This window comes from Phaethon aethereus (assembly GCF_964289735.1).
Source record: "Phaethon aethereus genome assembly, chromosome: 7".
NCBI lineage: Eukaryota > Metazoa > Chordata > Aves > Phaethontiformes > Phaethontidae > Phaethon > Phaethon aethereus.
In genome coordinates, this window is record NC_138583.1 from 34,860,067 (window position 1) to 34,877,694 (window position 17,628).

Here is a 17,628-nt window from a genome sequence, read left to right on the forward strand (position 1 = left end):
ACGTTCACAGAGTATACAGGACAACATCAGCATGCTGGAGTCCCACAGGGTGACACTGCAGGCAACTCCGTGTGCCTAGCACTTGAGTGTATAGAGGTACATATAGATAATAGATAAAAGAGGAGCAGTAGAGCCCTCGGGTTCACATGCTGATTTTCAAGTGCAACTCAAATTAAGATCTTCAAGATCTGCCCTCTTCATTCGGGCACCTGTGTAAGAGTTACACACCAAACACGGTCAGTGCTCGCTGTGGAGTGTCCCATGAAGCGGGACATCCCGCTTCCACAGAAATCCCTCCCCACAGAACAGCCTGATCCTGAGATGTGGCAAGCACATGGATATCCCATTTGCTGTCAGCAGAAGTTGAGCTTGCTGCCGCTTCATAAAACTGGGACTGACACACTTGTCCTGTGGAGAAGGGGATTGCTTGCAGCATTGAAAACATTGTATGTGATAAAATGTATGTGTCTTCCAACATTAGCAATGCTCTCATGGTGTTGTCCTTGTGATGACTGTTAGCGGGAGGCTGGGCAAGGATGTGGAATGCACTTGCAACCTGAGCATAATTTGCTCTGTTTACAAGTGAGCATCAGTCCTTGCACAGAAGTGGTCAAACAACAAGCAGGGCAGACAGACCTTAGGAACTTCATCTCTATGCTAAGGCTCTGGTTTCCAGGAAGCAGTTTTTCCCTTAAGAATTATTTAATTAGAGAAAAATCTTCCAGTACTTACAGACACAACTGCTGCTATACAGAATTTGGCATTACAAAGAAAGTAACCACAACATGGCAGGGCTTCTGGAGGCTGAACATTTTCTGAAGTGATAGGAGAGAGGATGTGGAAGATTGTCCATAGCGGTGCCACCTGCTATGCACAATAACTTTCCAAGTTCTTACCTTTGACACTTAATCAGGTACAAAAGGCATTTATTATAGCCATTTTATCCTAATGCCCAGGTTCATTAAATGCATTTCTTATTTATTTCCCATGTTCAGAAAAGTGTTCTAGGGAGTCTGCAAGTCCTGCTATTGCAAATCATTTCTGCCTGGCTGTGGAAAGAAATGTGATTACTAGAAAAAAGAAAAAGTAGTGTCTATGCTCCATTTACAAGAAGGTGCATGTTAATTTGATTTGCTTCACGTGGAGTTAATCAATGCAAACACAGATGGGGAGAGAGTGTCAGTGAGAGTAATGGGTGGTTTTATTCCTCTTTCTTTGCCTGACCTATTGAATCGATCTACCCTGTTTGACAGGAAAATCAGAATCACGCTGACACGAGCATCTGTCCTATATAGACAGAAGAGAATTTATGTTGTGATATAGTGCCTAAAATTCACAAAATTTCCACGAGTGGCTGATGTCTCACGCAACTGCTTATCAGGAGTAAAAAAAACCAAAAACCACACAACAGCGTGGCAGAAAATACGGGATTCCCTCGAGCACTTTCTTCGGGGACTTTGAAGATCCCCAGAAAGCCGAGAAGCCCGTGCTTCCAGCCCGGGCAGAGGATGAAGCAGCGGCGTCCCGGCTGTCGGGGGCTCCTTCACTCGGTGCGAGCACCCGGGCGGCGGCGACGGGCACCGAGACCCGCCGCGGCACCGGCCGGGCAGGGGAGCCCCGCGCCGGGGCGGAGGAGCCCCGCGGGCCCCGGGCTGGGACCGGGGCCGCCGCCGCGGGGTGGCGCCCGGCACCAGGGCTGCGCCGCGCCGTACTGTGCAGCCGCCGTCGGGGCCGCGCCGCGGGGGGCCCCGCGCATCGCCCCGCGGCCTCCCGCCGCGCAAGAAACGACCCCCGCCGGCTCCCGCCGCCCGGGACGCTCCGTCCGTCCGTCCGTCCCATGTCTGCGTCCTCCGCGGAGCGGGCGGGGAACGCCGCCCCTCCGCGGGGAACGCAGCGCGGCCGCGGGGCTGGCACCAGGTGCGGCGGGGCCGCCCCAGGACTACACGTCCCGGCGTGCCCGGCCCCGCGGAGCCGGCGGCGGGGATGGCGCCTGCGCGGGGCTGCGGGGCCGCTCCGCGGTGCCACACCCCCGGGGGAGGGAGGCAGCGGCGCCCGAGCCCTCAAACGGCCGGGGGCCGGCAGGGCGGAGGATGGAGTAGCGGGGCTGGGCGCCGCGGGAGCAGGCAGCGTGGGGAGCGCCGCCTCCGCCCGGGGGAGCGCGGAGCTGAGGGGAGGAAGGCGGGGACCATGCACGGGGGGATAACGGGCTAGGGGCAGGGGGCGGGTGGACGCCCGGAGACTCCGCACCTCGGGAGTGACGTCCTGCTGCAGTGCCGCTGCCTGCCTAACGCCGCCCGAACTCGTCAATGGAGCTGGAAAACATCGTTGCCAACACCGTCTTGCTGAAAGCTAGGGAAGGTGAGAGAGCGGCGGGGGGGCTGGAGCATCCTTGTCGCAGTCGCCGCTCCGCGGGGCGCGGGCGGGCACCGGTGGGGCTGCGCGCCGGTCCCGCCGCCGCCGGCGGCTTTCGGGTGCCATGTGGCGCAGCCGGCGTTGGGAACGGCTCGTTTGAGGTAGAGCCCCGGCTAAAAGGAAAATACCGCTTTCCCCCCACCCCCCTCCACCGTGTGTGCGCGGAGGTTTGGGAAAGGAAGTGGATGAGATTGCAGAGATTACAATATTCGCCCATCTCTTCCTTCCCCCTTCCCGCCCCCCTCCCCTCAAATCTGGCCCCACAGATTGTGCTATTTCAGCGCCTATTGTTAAAGGTCAGCTGCAGATGCATTCATTCAAAAGGGCTTAGCAAATCTGCAAATAGCTTTCCGCGCCGTGTGGTGAGACCGGCGGGATCGTATCGCTTCCACGTACAGTCATCGCCTTATTCGGCGTTATTAGGTGATATCATGTTGCCGCAAACATGCCCGTTGTTGAGAGCCTGTTCGTCCCCAGCCGGGGCCGGGCAGAGGGGCCGCGGGGCTCAGCCTGGATGCGCCGGGAGGCGCCGGTGCCGCCGGTAGCGCGGCGGGCGCGGAGCGCCTTGGCAGTGCGCTGGGATGCTGGCCGCGCCGCGGGGTCCCTTCGGCGTCTTCCTTCCCGCCCCCCAGCACCCGCAAAGCCGAGCCCCGGTGACTGCCAGCAGCCCGCGCTCGCAGGGCTTCTTCCCTCCCGGCTCCCTCTCTCCGCGCAGGGCGGAGGGTATCCCCGCGGGGCGCACCGCGGGCGCGGGGCCGGGGCCTCGGGGCTGGCTCCCCACGGAGACACACCCCCCACCCCCAAAACCGGGAGCATCCCCACGGCACGGGGGGACGCGAGCACCGCGCACAAGCAACACGTCGTACGCCGTGCAGCATCACCGCCAAGGTGCGATCGTTGTCTGCCGGTTGCAAGCCGGGTTTATATACGCATTTATTTCCTTGCGTGTGGTGTAAAAGACGACATTTTCCCAAGCCTTTCTTCAAAGTTGGGCTCCGCTGGCGGGGCGTTTTTAGGTGCGGCACAATCTGCAGCCTTTTCTCCCCGCCGTCCTTCTGGGACGTCGTCGTCTGGGACCGCTCGGGTGCACCTCGGCTGTGGTCACTCTGAAGCTATGGGGGTGTAGGGGCAAAGCAATATTAGTTTTGTAAAAGAAATCAGTCAAACAGCCCTCCCCTGGAGTGGTCCTTTTGCTGGGAAAATAGTTCAAATTGTAAAATAATGTTTATATAACTCGTGGGCTGTTGAACTTGTGAGGCTTAGCTAAAGAGTAAAGTCCTGAGGTCCTCCCAAAAAAGCTCTCTAAATAATAAAGGCAAAGGTGTTACTCCATTCAGCAGCTCAGTGGGGTATAACTTTCTGACTTCTGATGGAGAATTTTTATTTTCTGTTGTCATTTTTAATACTCTTTAAGATGTAGTTGCTACCAGCCATACAGTCCTGGTTTAGATTTCAGCAGGCTTTGGGAATACTTTAAAGGACTGGTATTAATTACAGTTATTGTGTGGTGTTTTCAGAGAGCCAGTATTTGCAAGTGATTTTAAATGTGCCACTCAGCTTTACGGTCATCTTCTACCATGCTTGGCAAGATGGTAACAGTAATGTTGTTTTATTGTGTTAGTCATATTAAAGAAGCTGTTAGCTATAATCCAAATGGCAGAACTTAATCAAGATTTATTCCAAACTATATTCCAACTTTCTTTTAACCATGTATGAAGCTCCAACAACGTTTTTTGGAGGCCTGGAGCTTATTTATTTTTAAAGCTTTTTTGGAGGGGAGTGTGAAATCTCTTGAAACAAAGGACAAGTTATGTACCTGACATCAGAGCCGCAAGTATTATGCCTGTATTTGCATATGTTTCAACATTTTTAGTTACCATAGCAAGCTGGTGTGAGTAAAGTGTTTTTAAAATTTCCAGGGAGTAACGTTAGGTGGGTGTCATTGCAGACGAAGAAGACGGACAGCATATGGAAGAGCAAGAGTAAAAGCAAATTAATATATTGAGGGTTATGGTATCTAAAAATAAGTTTGTTCCAGGTCCTGCAGACTCCATGAATAGATTTAGCTGGGCGAACACGTAGCCAAAGCCAAGTGCATGCATGTGTGTTTACACTTGTTAAGTCAAAAGTAAAAGCTATATTAGCTCAATTACATGGTGGTTGGTGCTTGCAATGTGGTACTTAATGTCAGAAGAAGGAAAATGATGGGATCTACTCTGCAGATGGTAGTAAAAGTGGAAGTTTTATCACAATTGCAAGGGGAAGACAAACCCAGTATCAGCAGCAAAAGAGAAATTTCAGGTCAGTTTCAAAGGGAGGTTTAGGTAGACCTGCAACATTAAGTCCAACCGTGAGGACTTTTGTAAGGGACTCAGAAGTAGGGCTGAGTGACCGCCGCAAATATTGGTTGAAATTTTGCAACTCATTTGCTTTGGCCTTGCTAGCGGTTTTTCCGTGGTCCCTTGTGTAAGTTCCTTTGTGACTAAGTTGTGCTAAAGCAACCCCCAATGCAAAGTGAATTTTTTTAGCTGAAATACCAGGAAGCAACTTTTATAACTGTTATACAAATACTTTGTGCTCGAATCCTGATGATTACAATGAGAAGCACACCCAGAATTAACTGATGCCATGTGATATATGAGTAATCTTATTAGAGCAACAAAAAGAGTAAATGCAGTTCACATACAAAAATGTATTTCACTGAATAATTTTGAGCAGAGAATAAATTTCAGGAAATCTTTGTCTTTTTGCAGAATATGAAGTTTTTGACACAAAATGACATATAAGTTACTTGTTATACTCAGAAGTCTGCCAATCTGAACATGTAAATGAGTTTTATTGCACTGGAAAGTTCATTTATAATTTATTAGGAATACATTTATGCTGTTTCCTCAATTACCACTTCTCATTTCTTGGATGCAAAAATCCCATTTCACAAATCGCTAGTTCCTTTTAGGACTGAATAGAAAATACATCTGGTTTAATTATAGGAACCAAATAGGTATTTGGAACCATCTTGTATTGCCTGGGGAAAAGAATAAGCAGAGAAGGGAAGACAAGAAAGATGAGAATCATAAAAAGAAAAGCCAAATAATAGCAATTGCAGCCATTTCAGGTTGAGTAAGAACCCCAAATTACGAGGTGGTGAAACATTTATCTGGATCTTTTCATTAGCCTCCTTGTTTCTGAGTCTCAGCAATTGTGTCTGAACCACAGAATCTGGCCATTGGAAGTGGAGATACACCATGCTGCTAGCAGCGAGTCCAGGTTGGTGAATGAATCCCTGTTCATTTTCCCGGTTTAAGGTTGTTTGGCAGAGGATGTCATCAAAACCAAGCAGCCAATGGAGGGGTCCAGGAGAGACCAAGGACTGAGTCTGCCAACATTTCTGAGGAACTTTAACAGCCCTAAGCCAGAGAAGCTTTAAAACACATCCATAGAGTCATGAAGCTACCCCTGCCTGTCAGAAGCAATAGGCTGATAAAAGACAAGTCTTGCAAAGAGGCTGATGATTAAACTATGGTGTTTTTATGAAAAACAAACAATATAGTCAGATAAGCATGACCAGGATATGGCGATAACCTAGATACTCTTCATCATGATCTGTTCCTTCCTAGCCATAAGATCAGTTTTCCCTCATATTACCAGCTGCTTCTGTGTGCATGAGCTTTCTCAACCTGGAACATGTTTCAAAATCCAAATACAACTTGACTCTGAAATTGCAAAATCCTCTACAAATTTGTACAAGCAGACAGAGGATGCCCACCACTTTAAAGTTCTAGTGGTAATTACCTTAGTCATCACAATTAGTAGTTTTAAAATGGTCAGTTTGGAAGAGAAACTATTGTTTTTCTCAGACCTGGGGTTTCTAAAGTGCAAAGTTTACCATGTAAACGTGGTAAAAGGGGAAAAAAAAACCCGAACCAACAAAACAACTAACAACCTACCTTCAACCACTGAAACAGAATTTTCTATTTCTGAACAGAAAACTTCTATTTTCTTTATAGGTAGACTGGAATTCTAAAATAAACTTATTTATGGCACCCAAGCAGAGCTTTTGATCAGCCTAGCCAAAAGGGGTGACCTTCCTTTGTATATCTCTGAATTTTTTTGGTGAGTGCACACTGATACCATCTAACATGCAAAATGTGCCAGTTCATAAATTGCTATATTTTTAGCTTGCTTTTGCAGGATGATCACAGGAGAGATTTGTGCATGTCCTCATTGGCAAAAGACTAGCAATAAATCCTAAGCAAGAAGCGTGATTGCTTTCTAAGAACTTGGCTGCAGAGCAATTGGAAAAGGGGCAGTAGAACAATGAAAAGCATAATTTGAAGGAAAGAAGGTGACTGTAGCGACAGCCAGAACCCCATGGAGAATATGATTATTGCCACTTTATTAACCAATGCTTTGAATGCAGAATCTAAGGTCCTGTCCTCTATCCCTTGATATAAAACCAAAGTACTTTGTAAGGAAAACGTCTCTATAAGCAGAGGAAGCTTGCATGCAGTGACTCAGTTAAGTTTTCTTTTTGGAGTTCAAGAAAAACTTTAGCCACTGCAATAGCTTGAAAAAAAAAATATTCCAAGAATGGAATCAGCCATTACTTCAGATGCAACAGGGTGTTTTTAAGGCAGGAGTTTAAAAAAAAAAGAAAGAGATTCCTTTTCAAGCCTGTAACCATTTCCTTCGGCGGGTAGTGGGGTGGGGGGAAGAGTTATCCCAAAGAGTCTGGAATATTTCATTATATTCTAATCAAGGAAATTCAGGAAATGGGATTCATCAGGCCTTTGTGAAAAGAATGTGTAAGTCTGAATGACTTCAAGATCTCCTTTTACAGAAGGGACTTATTTCTGTAGCCATACCTGGCTTAGAGCAAGTGTGGGTGCAGAATTGGCTTGAAATCCCTTTTCGTGGGTTTTTTTTTTTTAATAGCAGGGCTGATGCACAGCAAGTTAGAGCTGCTGTAGCTGTGTCCTTGGTGGGCACTCTGTTCTTCTGGGGTTTTCCCTATGGCCCACTACACCAGTTTGCAGTCATGTGCAGCAGGTCTTGGGATGTGGCAATGCTGGAGAAATCAAGAGCTCTTCCACCCAAACTTCTGTACTGAAGAGAGGACTATGCCCTTCCATGTGTGTTGTTGCTGTGGAACTGTGATTTTTATAGCCTAATTGCTATCTAACTTGTTGGGTTTGTAGGCACTTCAGAAAATACTTTGTACTGAGCGGTGATGGTCTCCCAGGTTATTAACACATAGGAGCTATTAGCTAGTAAAGCTTCTAGCACAAATGTTAACTATGGAGGTTTTGAATAGAGCTGGTTACATCTCCTCCATTAATCTCATGTGATTGCTTTCCTCAAGCGCAAAATCATAAATCTAGGAAAAGACCGCCTGTATTTGTTATCAATATGTTCCTTTTCTGAGAAGGTTTTAACTTAGTGTTGCTGGAATTGTCCACTCAGAAAAGAATTTTCAGTATTTATACAAGATGTAGGCATAATTTTGTGACTGTATCAAGCTTTTTGTGTTAATTAAGCATATTCTGAGATAACTTAGGCAAAAATGTCTGAAATAGGTGGTTTTAGGGAAGCTCTACTGAGAATGTTCCCAGGCCAGCAGCACTTGGTCTAAACTAACCCATGCCTTTGTGATAAACAGCTCCAGAATGAAAGCCTCAACCGCAGTCTTGCCCTGGGATGGGCCCTACCACAAGTGTCCATGCCTTTGTGGTGAGTTGGTAGATGGGTGTGTGCTGCCCCATTTTGAAGGCAATGAAGAAGCAGCAGCTAAAGAGGAATGCAGCAGCTCTGACTTTGCTGTTTCTAGGCCCTGGGGGTATGTTATACCTCTTTGGTTGCTGACCTTGCTTCCTTTTTCCTTTAAATCTATGGACAGTACAATGGGTTACTATTGGAAAAAAACCAACCCCAAACCCATCCCTGTATCATTTCAGCCTTACTTCTTGGAATATGAGCTCCCTTTCCAGGTACTGCTTTGTTGGCTAAAGTCAGCAGATCTCTCTGTCCCCAACTCAAAAGATGAACATCTGCAAGCTGAGGACTTTGCTTGCAGTGAAGGGTCTGAAGCCCCAGCTGTGAATTCAAACTTATTAATACAGATGTGCTCTGGTCCTCACAAAGCCCAAAGCTGATGGCTAGGACGTAGCAGGGTCCTTCTGCATGTGTAGAGACAGAAACTGTATTTTTATTGCTTGGCTGACCTTATGTATTTAGGCATGTAGCAGGTTCTTCTCCTATATTATTTTCACGCCAGTGTTACTCTATGAATGGCTTCTGGTTTATGTTGATCCTGAAACTCTAATTTAAGTGCAAGTAGTGGTGCTAAAGTTAAGTCAATTAATTTAATGGATAAAATGTCTACAAAATTACATCAGGATCCATATCAGTGCATTGAAAAAGTTTAAAAGCAAATTATTTTATCAAAGCAGTTACTCTGTTTATAAAATATTAGTCAAAACCAATCAAATAAACAAGGGTTCCTCTTCCTTTACAGCTGGGTAGGAAATACTACCCTTCCATCCTTTTTTTTTTTTTTGGTCAATGAAAATAATAGCTAAGGATCTAACTTTTGCTCATCTATGAGATCTTCCCCTGGATCTTCAAAAATATTCTATACGCTGTATGAGTTTTCTGTGTGGCAGTGGGTGAGAAGAGAATTGATTACTCCTTATTTCTATGGACAATGTTATAAACAATAACATGATGGCATAATCCTAGTATTTCTTTAAGACCACAGGATGTGAAATTAAATTAAAAGGCCAGGAAAATAAAGAACCCTGCAGTTTGATTACACTCAGCTGGATTATCTTTGTAATTATTTTGCTTGGAGGATTTAAAAATGTGTACTGCTTTGTGAGAAAGATTAGGCAGGAAAACCGAAATTAAAGTAAACATTCTAAAGAAAATATTGCAAAGATGATGGGTATTTTATTTAATTAAAAAAAAATCCACAGAGTTGCCTGTTAAAATGGAAGAGTGGAACAAAACACAGGTGAGGGGGAAGATGGATGAGGCTGCAAAGTCTGTAGAACTAGCTCAGCTGTTTCTAGTTCATATAATGTCTCTTCAGATATAGTTGGAGAAACTGTCATGAGCATTTATTCAGGGAAGAAGGGCAGGCTGGAAGGAGTAGAAATACACACAAGTACTTGAGGCTCAATTCGGACCTGGGAGTGAATAATGCAAATAATATTAATGAAGGAAGGGCAGCTGTCTGTGCTCTAGGATGAAAATAGTTACTCACAGCTAGCTTCTCAGCGGCACAGCAAAGGCTGAAAAATTTCTATAGCCATCATTTCCAGCACCTAGAAGTGCGTTTACTGTGCATGAGTGGTCCCCGTGGGCTTCATGGGGGACTGTTTGGTGGCTGGAAGTGCAGCTTTGCGCGCAGGGTTCACTCCGATCTCACTGCTGCAATGCTGTTGCAGTCAGTAAAACTGCACCGATACAACTGAAGTGAAACAAACTAGTAGCAGCCATGGGGAAAGGCCTACTAGGTAATTTTGTGCCTTGTCCTCCATGCACTTTTTAAGGTTTGATACAGTTTTGGTATAAAAATGACTCGGTTCATGGGTCAGTCTCTTGAAGTTTTTTTGCAGTCCAAGAAATCTTGATTTATTCCCCCCTCAGTTAAATTTTCCTTACTCATCTAATCCCTTTGGTACAGTTTTCATTCTCCAGGTATTTTTGGTTTCTCATCAGTTACCATCTTGCCAAGTTTAACAGCTTTTGTTCTTTCCTCTTTCCAGCTTGTCAGCTTGGATGGTCTACCTCAAATTTTGTGCAGTCAGTCCTCAGGACAAGTTTGCTCCTAGCGGTGGGTTCCTAGGAGGTGTGCCTAGGGACAGAGTTGGTCCTGAATCCCCGCCTCATCCTGTCCCACCTCCAAATCAGCTGAAAAAGCTGGTCAAATGGGGAGGGACCCTAGGGCAGGGGCAGTACCGAAGAGGAATTACATCAGGATATTTGAGTAGTTTCCATCAGTGGGGTTGCTTATGGAGTTCCCTGTTGCCCTGAGGGTGCCGAAGAGGCAGTTGATAAGCAATAGCATCTATTTTTGCACTGGTTGAGTATTCTCTTGGGTCCCATTGAATACATGATTTCACTATGAGCTTAGCTTTTCCTGGTATGCTGAAGTTATATTTCAAATTCTAGAAGTTACCTTATTTTCAGTACAGTACCTTTTTTGCTTAACTACTCAAAGAACCCATCTCTACCTTGTGTGGGCATACAGCACGGTGACTTCTGGGATGCTGTTTACTAGGTCCCAATGCTGCTGGACCATTCCCCTTTTCCTAGCATCATTCTCCCAGCGAATAAATTTGAATGGTTTTGTTTCCTCTCTCTCTGTTGCGGTAGTCTAAATTTTTCTAGACAGAAACTCCTATATCTTATTCTTCCCACTTTTCTAATCTTTCTCGTTTATTTTCCTTGTCCTCTGTTTCTGACACCACCTTTGAATTTGAGAAGTCTTTGATGTACTGTTTAAAACATATTTGATTAGATTGGATTGTCAGTTTACTGGACACATCTAAGGCGTTATGTGTTTTCTCTCTTGTATTATCCTCGATTGTTCTTTGGTCAGTGTTTAGTCTGTGTGACAAGGCTCCTATCTAAAATGACTGAAACTGTTCTTTTTTTTTTTTTCTTGCATGCATGTGTTCTGGGAGACCTTCAATATTCTATAGGAAGTCTTTCTTTACAATGAAAACTTTAGACTCTGCCTGACTGAGTGTTCTCCCTCACTTTTATCTAGTCATCTAGTGTGTCCCAGGAAAGGGTCTGCGTGCCAGGAGAATGGAGAAACTCTGTGACGTTAACAGTTGCGTTTACTTGGCAGCATCTGCAGAAGGCACCGATGGAGAATCTAATCTTGTGAAAAAAGTAAAAAAGAGAAATGCAGCTGGAAGAAGAGGAGATTCAGAAACAAAGGGAAGGTGTCAGTGATACCAAGTGAGAACAGCACCAATGAGTCCTCCGTGATGTTTCCATCAAAATACCCCCATAGGCAGTGTAAGGGAACTGACATCTTTAAGTTAAAGCGAATGAGTTGGGAAGAATCCGCAGGGTATTCAGCCCCCGAGCTGGAAGATGGGGATGGAGAGCACAATAACCCGCTCATGATCCAGGAGGAATCAGTTAAGGACCTGTTAAGCCACCTGGACACAAGTCTATGGGGCCTGATGGGATCCACCCAAGAGTACTGAGAGAGCTGGTGGAGGAGCTTGCCAAGCCACCCTCCATCATTTATCAGCAGTCCTGGTTAACAGGGGAGGTCCCAGAAGGCTGGAGGCTTGCCAATGTGACGCCTGTCTACAAGAAAGGCCGGACAGAGGATCTTGGGAACTACAGGCCTGTCAGCCTGACCTCCGTACCGGGGAAGATCATGGAGCAGTTGGTCTTGAGAGTGCTCACAGGGCATGTGCAGGACAAGCAAGAGATCAGGCCCAGCCAGCATGGGTTCATGAAAGGCAGGTCCTGCTTGACCAACCGGATCTCCTTCTATGACCAGGTGACCCACCTAGTGGATGAGGGCAAGACTGTGGACGTTGTCTACCTGGACTTTAGTAAAGCCTTTGACAGCGTCTCCCACAGCATTCTCCTGGAGAAACTGGCGCCTTGTGGCTTGGACGGGTTTACTCTTCGCTGGGTGAGGAACTGGCTGGATGGCCGAGCCCAGAGAGTTGTGGTGAACGGCGTTAAATCCGGCTGGCGGCCGGTCACAAGCGGTGTTCCCCAGGGCTCGGTTCTGGGGCCGGTCTTGTTCAATATCTTTATTGATGATCTGGATGAGGGAATCGAGTGCTCCCTCAGTAAGTTTGCAGATGACACCAAGCTGGGTGGGAGTGTTGATCTGCTGGAGGGTAGGAGGGCTCTGCAGAGGGATCTGGACAGGCTGGATCCATGGGCCGAGGTCAACTGTATAAGGTTTAATAAGGCCAAATGCCGGGTCCTGCACTTGAGTCACAACAACCCCATGCAACGCTCCAGGCTTGGGGAGGAGTGGCTGGAGAGCTGCCCAGCAGAAAAGGACCTGGGGGTGCTGGTTGACAGCCGGCTGAACATGAGCCGGCAGTGTGCCCAGGTGGCCAAGAAGGCCAACAGCATCCTGGCCTGTATCAGCACTAGTGTGGCCAGCAGGAGTAGGGAAGTGATTGTGCCCCTGTACTCGGCACTGGTGAGGCTGCACCTTGAATCCTGTGTTTAGTTTTGGGCCCCTCACGACAAGAAGGATGTCGAGGTGCTGGAGCGTGTCCAGAGAAGGGCAACGAAGCTGGTGAGGGGTCTGGAGCACAAGTCTTATGAGGAGCGGCTGAGGGAACTGGGGTTGTTTAGTCTGGAGAAGAGGAGGCTGAGGGGAGACCTTATTGCTCTCTACAACTACCTGAAAGGGGCTTGTGGCGAGGTGGGTGTTGGTCTCTTCTCCCAAGTAACCAGCGATAGGACAAGAGGAAATGGCCTCAAGTTGTGCCAGGGGAGGTTTAGATTGGATATTAGGACAAATTTCGTCACCGAGAGGGTGGTCAAGCATTGGACCAGGCTGCCCAGGGAGGTGGTGGAGTCGCCATCTCTGGAAGTGTTCAGAAAACGTGTGGATGTGGCGCTTCAGGACATGGTTTAGGGGACACGGTGACCCTGAATTAATGGTTGGACTTGATGATCTTGAAGGTCCTTTCCAACCTTTGTGATTCTGTGAATGGATGCTAGGTATATCATCCTTTAGCCAAGGTTGACAAAATATCTGTGAAATGTATATATTATTGGTGTTGTTCATTGCTCTTGGGTTTCTGCTGATTTAATCTTCTCATTGCTTACCTTCCTGCTCCCTCATAGGTTTGTTTTGTTTTTTTTTGCTTACTGGGCATGAAGGTTAGATTGTGAGTTCTATTCAGCCGATGTGCCTTTTTCCATTTTCTGTAGTTTTGGTGGTTGTAGATTTCTTTTGATTCCCTCCCCCCCCCAGAGCTCTGGATCTCCACGAAGTTGGTTGCCTTTGGTCCAGCAGGAGAGATTCTAGTGATAAGCATGCTTGAAATCAGTAGGCTTGCCTCCTGTAGGGGTGATGTTGGTACTTGCATGGCAAACCTTTCTCCAGCAGAAATCCAGTGAGACAACTTGCCTCTCTTCTTTTGTTGAGAAGCATGGTGCAGCAATGCAATTGCTCACCCTGCAAATTTTGCAGAGGAGATTTTACTTGGCTAACAGTTATCGAAAATTAAGAGAATCTGAACACTTAGCGTTAATCTTCTTACTATTAAAGGAAGAATAGTTGTCCAGTGCAACATATGGAAGCAGTGACAAAACTTAAAAATACAGGAGTTGGGACTAATCTAGGAATAAACCTTTTCTGTCTCCCTCCATAGCAATTCCACATCTCCATTTCATCTCTGAATCATGATTTTGTATTTTCTGAGGATGCCAAGTTATACATCATACATTGACTGAGAATTCCTCATGAAGCACACATCTGGGAAAGTTTGTGCTTTGTTTATTTCACCAGCAGCTGAGTTTTAGGAAGAACTATCCAGATGACTTACATATGATGTAAGCTTCTCTCAGGGTTACAGTACACCTTTCCTGGAAGCCTTGTGCATTTAGTGTGTGTCTCCTTTCACTATTTGCTCGATGAGAGACATAGGAATGGTTCAAGAATTAAAAAAAGAAACAAAACAAAAACCAACTTTAGTGCTGTGGCTTGGAGAGCTGGTAATATAAGAACAGAAAAGGGTTTGGAGTAAAGCTCCTTCTTGCCACTTGTCATTGACTGACACTGAATAGCAGCAGGTGCCTATGGAAAGGCATGGATAGAATGATCCTTCCCCACGCTTATCTTTTTAGCCTCCAGCCTAGGGACTTCCTGAGCAGAAAATGGCTTTGCCCAATGGTGTTTAATAGAAGGATCTATCCTGTATGGATTCATTTAATCCCGTTTTTGACTACAGTTGTAATTTTGGCCTGAGCAACTTCCTGTGGCAATGAGTTCCATCATGTAACAAAAGCATGCAAACTTCCCCACATGTGTACTTCATGACGGACTCTCAGTTGATGTATGACTTATGTTTTGGCAACCTCAGAAAGCAGTTGTTGTGAAGATTTGGAAGTGTCTTGGAGGGGAAAGAAAGGGAATTATCTGTAAATCAATCAAATACTTCAGGGTGTTTTTTTTAACATGTTGACTTCATTGCTTCTGCCCTAATTTCTATTAGGTCGTTCATGATTTTATAACTCTTTATCACATGCCCTTAGCAGTCTTTCTCCAGGCGGAAAGGTCCAAGTCTATCATCTCTTTCCTTTGCATCTTCTAATTCTGTATCTGTTTTGAAATGGGTGACCAAAACTACACAGTGTAGTGTGTGCACCATGGGCAGTGGCACAGCGATGCTGACCACTTCGTCCTTTATTCTTGTCACAATCTTAACTTGATGTTTGTTTACTTAAGACAGTGGGGGAAAAAAGCATTCATTACTGGGCCTCCTGACAGCGACCTCAAAATCTGTCTCCTGAGCTGTAATGTTTAATTTAGAGCCCATCGCTTGGTGTATGTAGCAAGAGTTGTTTTCCTTCACATGCGATACTGTGCTGTCTGGCACAGAATTGAATCTCTTCCCTCTCTATCTCAAAGTGATTCAATACTGCAACATACTCCTGCAACTCTTCGCAGGTTGTTTTTGTTACAACTGTCCTGAAGAAATTTGTTTTGGCAACACATGTCATCTTGCTATTTATCTCTTTTCCAGACCATTTACGAAGACACTGACTAGTCTGAGTCCTATCACAGATCTCTGTGGCACCTTGCTCCACTGTCAAATTCTTATCCTTGATTCCCTCTTTTGTCAACTTCTGCTGACTCACAACAGGGTCTCCTCTCCAGAAACAGTTCAGTTTCTTAAGAATTGTTAGTGGAGGTCACTGCCAAAAAAACCCACTGTTCAAAAGCCACCTACCCAAGCAACTTTGACTACAGCCAACTTGTTCCAGAGGTGAGGGAGAAAAGCAAAAACCTGTGAATGAGAAATGTTGGAATTTGCCAGCTGATGGCAGTATTTGAAGGAGCCATCCCTGTGACATCTGGTGATTGGCAAAAAAATCAGGATTGTACCAAGGGCTGAAAGATGAGGTCCCTAGTGAACGCTGTTAAAAAGAGCGTGGTTTGAATCTACCCAATCAATCTCTGACCACCTGAAGCTGTTGTAAGGTCACCGATCACTTCTAATGCCATGGAGGAGCGTGATACACACCAGTAGGCCACTGGCCACAAGGTACTTAAAAAATAAACCAAACCCAAATATCCCATCCTGCCCCCAAACCCTGCCAATCCGGGGGCAGGTGGGGTGGGGGAGGTGGTTTCAGGTAATTAGTCTTCAGGACTTGTATGCTAAATACTTGCCTCTGTCCATGCATACATGCACCGGATCAACCTCTCTCACCAGGCAGCGTAATCTGAAATCTCCAGCAGGTCTCGGGACATTTGTTATTCTGGCTCATGCAGACCTCCAGCTGCAAAATGTTTATTTGGCTGTGAAAAGTCTATGAAGTAACAAGCTTTGATGGAGTCCGCATATTGTTTTCTCTTCCTTTTTTGGGATGCTCTTTGCCTCCAGTTCTCATGGGGAATGCATCTCTTTTTCTGTATATCATAAATATTAGATGCCTCAAGTGACTGCCAGTGTGGGTATTGCAGGTATGAGCCATCCTCTGCTTGCGCCCCTTTTGTGGCAGTCTGCACTGCAAACAGATTGCCTAAAAATAATGGTGCAATATGATTGCCCAACGCTTTAATGTTTAACCTTGCTATGATTTCAAGTTGCTAATAGTTTATTCTTGCTCATTAGCAGCTTACAGGTTGAGTAATACCATGACACTCAGATTGTTCATGGAGTCAAATGAAGGAATGGCTTCTGGCTCTGTGAGCATAGTTGTGAAAGCAGATAGAGAAATATATTATTACTTGAGTGACCTCTCTAAGACCTCCTTGATATAAACAAACTGGGAATTGGAAAGTTTAGAATAAATAGAAGGCAGCTTTTTAAAACTTATAGATGGGCTATGTAAATGACCCTCCCAAAATGCAGCTCAAGTCTATATGTTACAAATCCTTTGCAAGGGGATTGTTTTAATATATTTTTAAGGAAATATTTACCAGCTGTATGAAGGCATGAAGCTTGTTTAGAAGCCCAGATATATTTTACAAGGTGAGGACAGAGCATGCTTTTGTTTGGAGTCTCTGGCCTAAATTTTCAAAAATACGTAGTGATTTTTTTTTTATATTTAAGTTTTTAGATACAATAAATTGAGAAGAAATTAAAATTGGGAACAAAATCCTGGATATTAAACTCTTAAAATGTATATTCTGTGCAAGAGCCAAACGTGAGAGGTCTGGCATGTTTCTAGGGCCAGATACTGAGGAGGGCAGGCAGCGAAGCTTTGATCTCTGCCCTTTGCTAGTCTCTGCGCTCAAGGTTATAGCTCAGATGTTAGGATATGGCATCCCATTTTTGAAAGAGGAGGCACAGAAGGCTGCAGCGCTGCCCATGTGAATCTGCTAGTGCAGGTGTGAGCTGAAGATGCCATGCTATAAACACTAAAGTGAGTAAATAAATTTCAGATGTGAATAGTCCCATAAGGTGAACACTTTGACTGAGGCAATTTGAGCAATTGCTGATCAGTGAAAGTAAATGCTTGGCATCCCAGGCTACTGCCTGCCCGGGGGGGGGGGGGGGGGAAGTGTCATGTGGGAAGAGCATTTTTTTAAGGAAGCTTTACTTTTTTCATTAAAAACATGATGAGGTTTACAGATACTTCTCTTCACTAATGTTGATCTACACTATTACCATTCAATCTTTTAATCTGGGTTGATTGCAAATCATAATGAATGTGTATTTTAAAAAACAGAAGTGATGTATTAACTTCTCTAATACCTCCTTGCAGATGAAGTTTCATTTGATCTTAGTAGATGAAGTTCAGCTGGAGGATAAAGTTAATTTTTAGGATTGCGTAATTTTGCACAGGAGAGAATTTTGCACTTTAGAAGCCTTACTGTTTTCCTCTGGGAAGGGGGAAAAGGGAGAGGAGCAGCTTGACAGGAATCAGTTGTTTTGATTTAAGAGAATGTGAGGAAATGACATCTTCCAATAAATACAGATTTTATTAAAGCTGAATACTGTGACAAATAGTTTAGGCTTCGAACTTCAGATT

General features: G+C 45.4%; 1 protein-coding gene across 1 annotated transcript in view; it reads left to right on the forward strand.

The window, feature by feature from the left end:
• Positions 1–2,306: 2,306 nt before the first annotated feature.
• GRK5 (G protein-coupled receptor kinase 5) overlaps positions 2,307–17,628 on the forward strand; it is a gene marked incomplete at both ends in the record, with an annotated part of 165,709 nt that continues 150,387 nt past the window's right edge. Inside the window, one exon of the mRNA XM_082002444.1 lies at positions 2,307–2,358. Within this exon, the coding sequence (XP_081858570.1) occupies positions 2,307–2,358 (52 nt within the window). The remainder of the gene's footprint in view (positions 2,359–17,628) is intronic.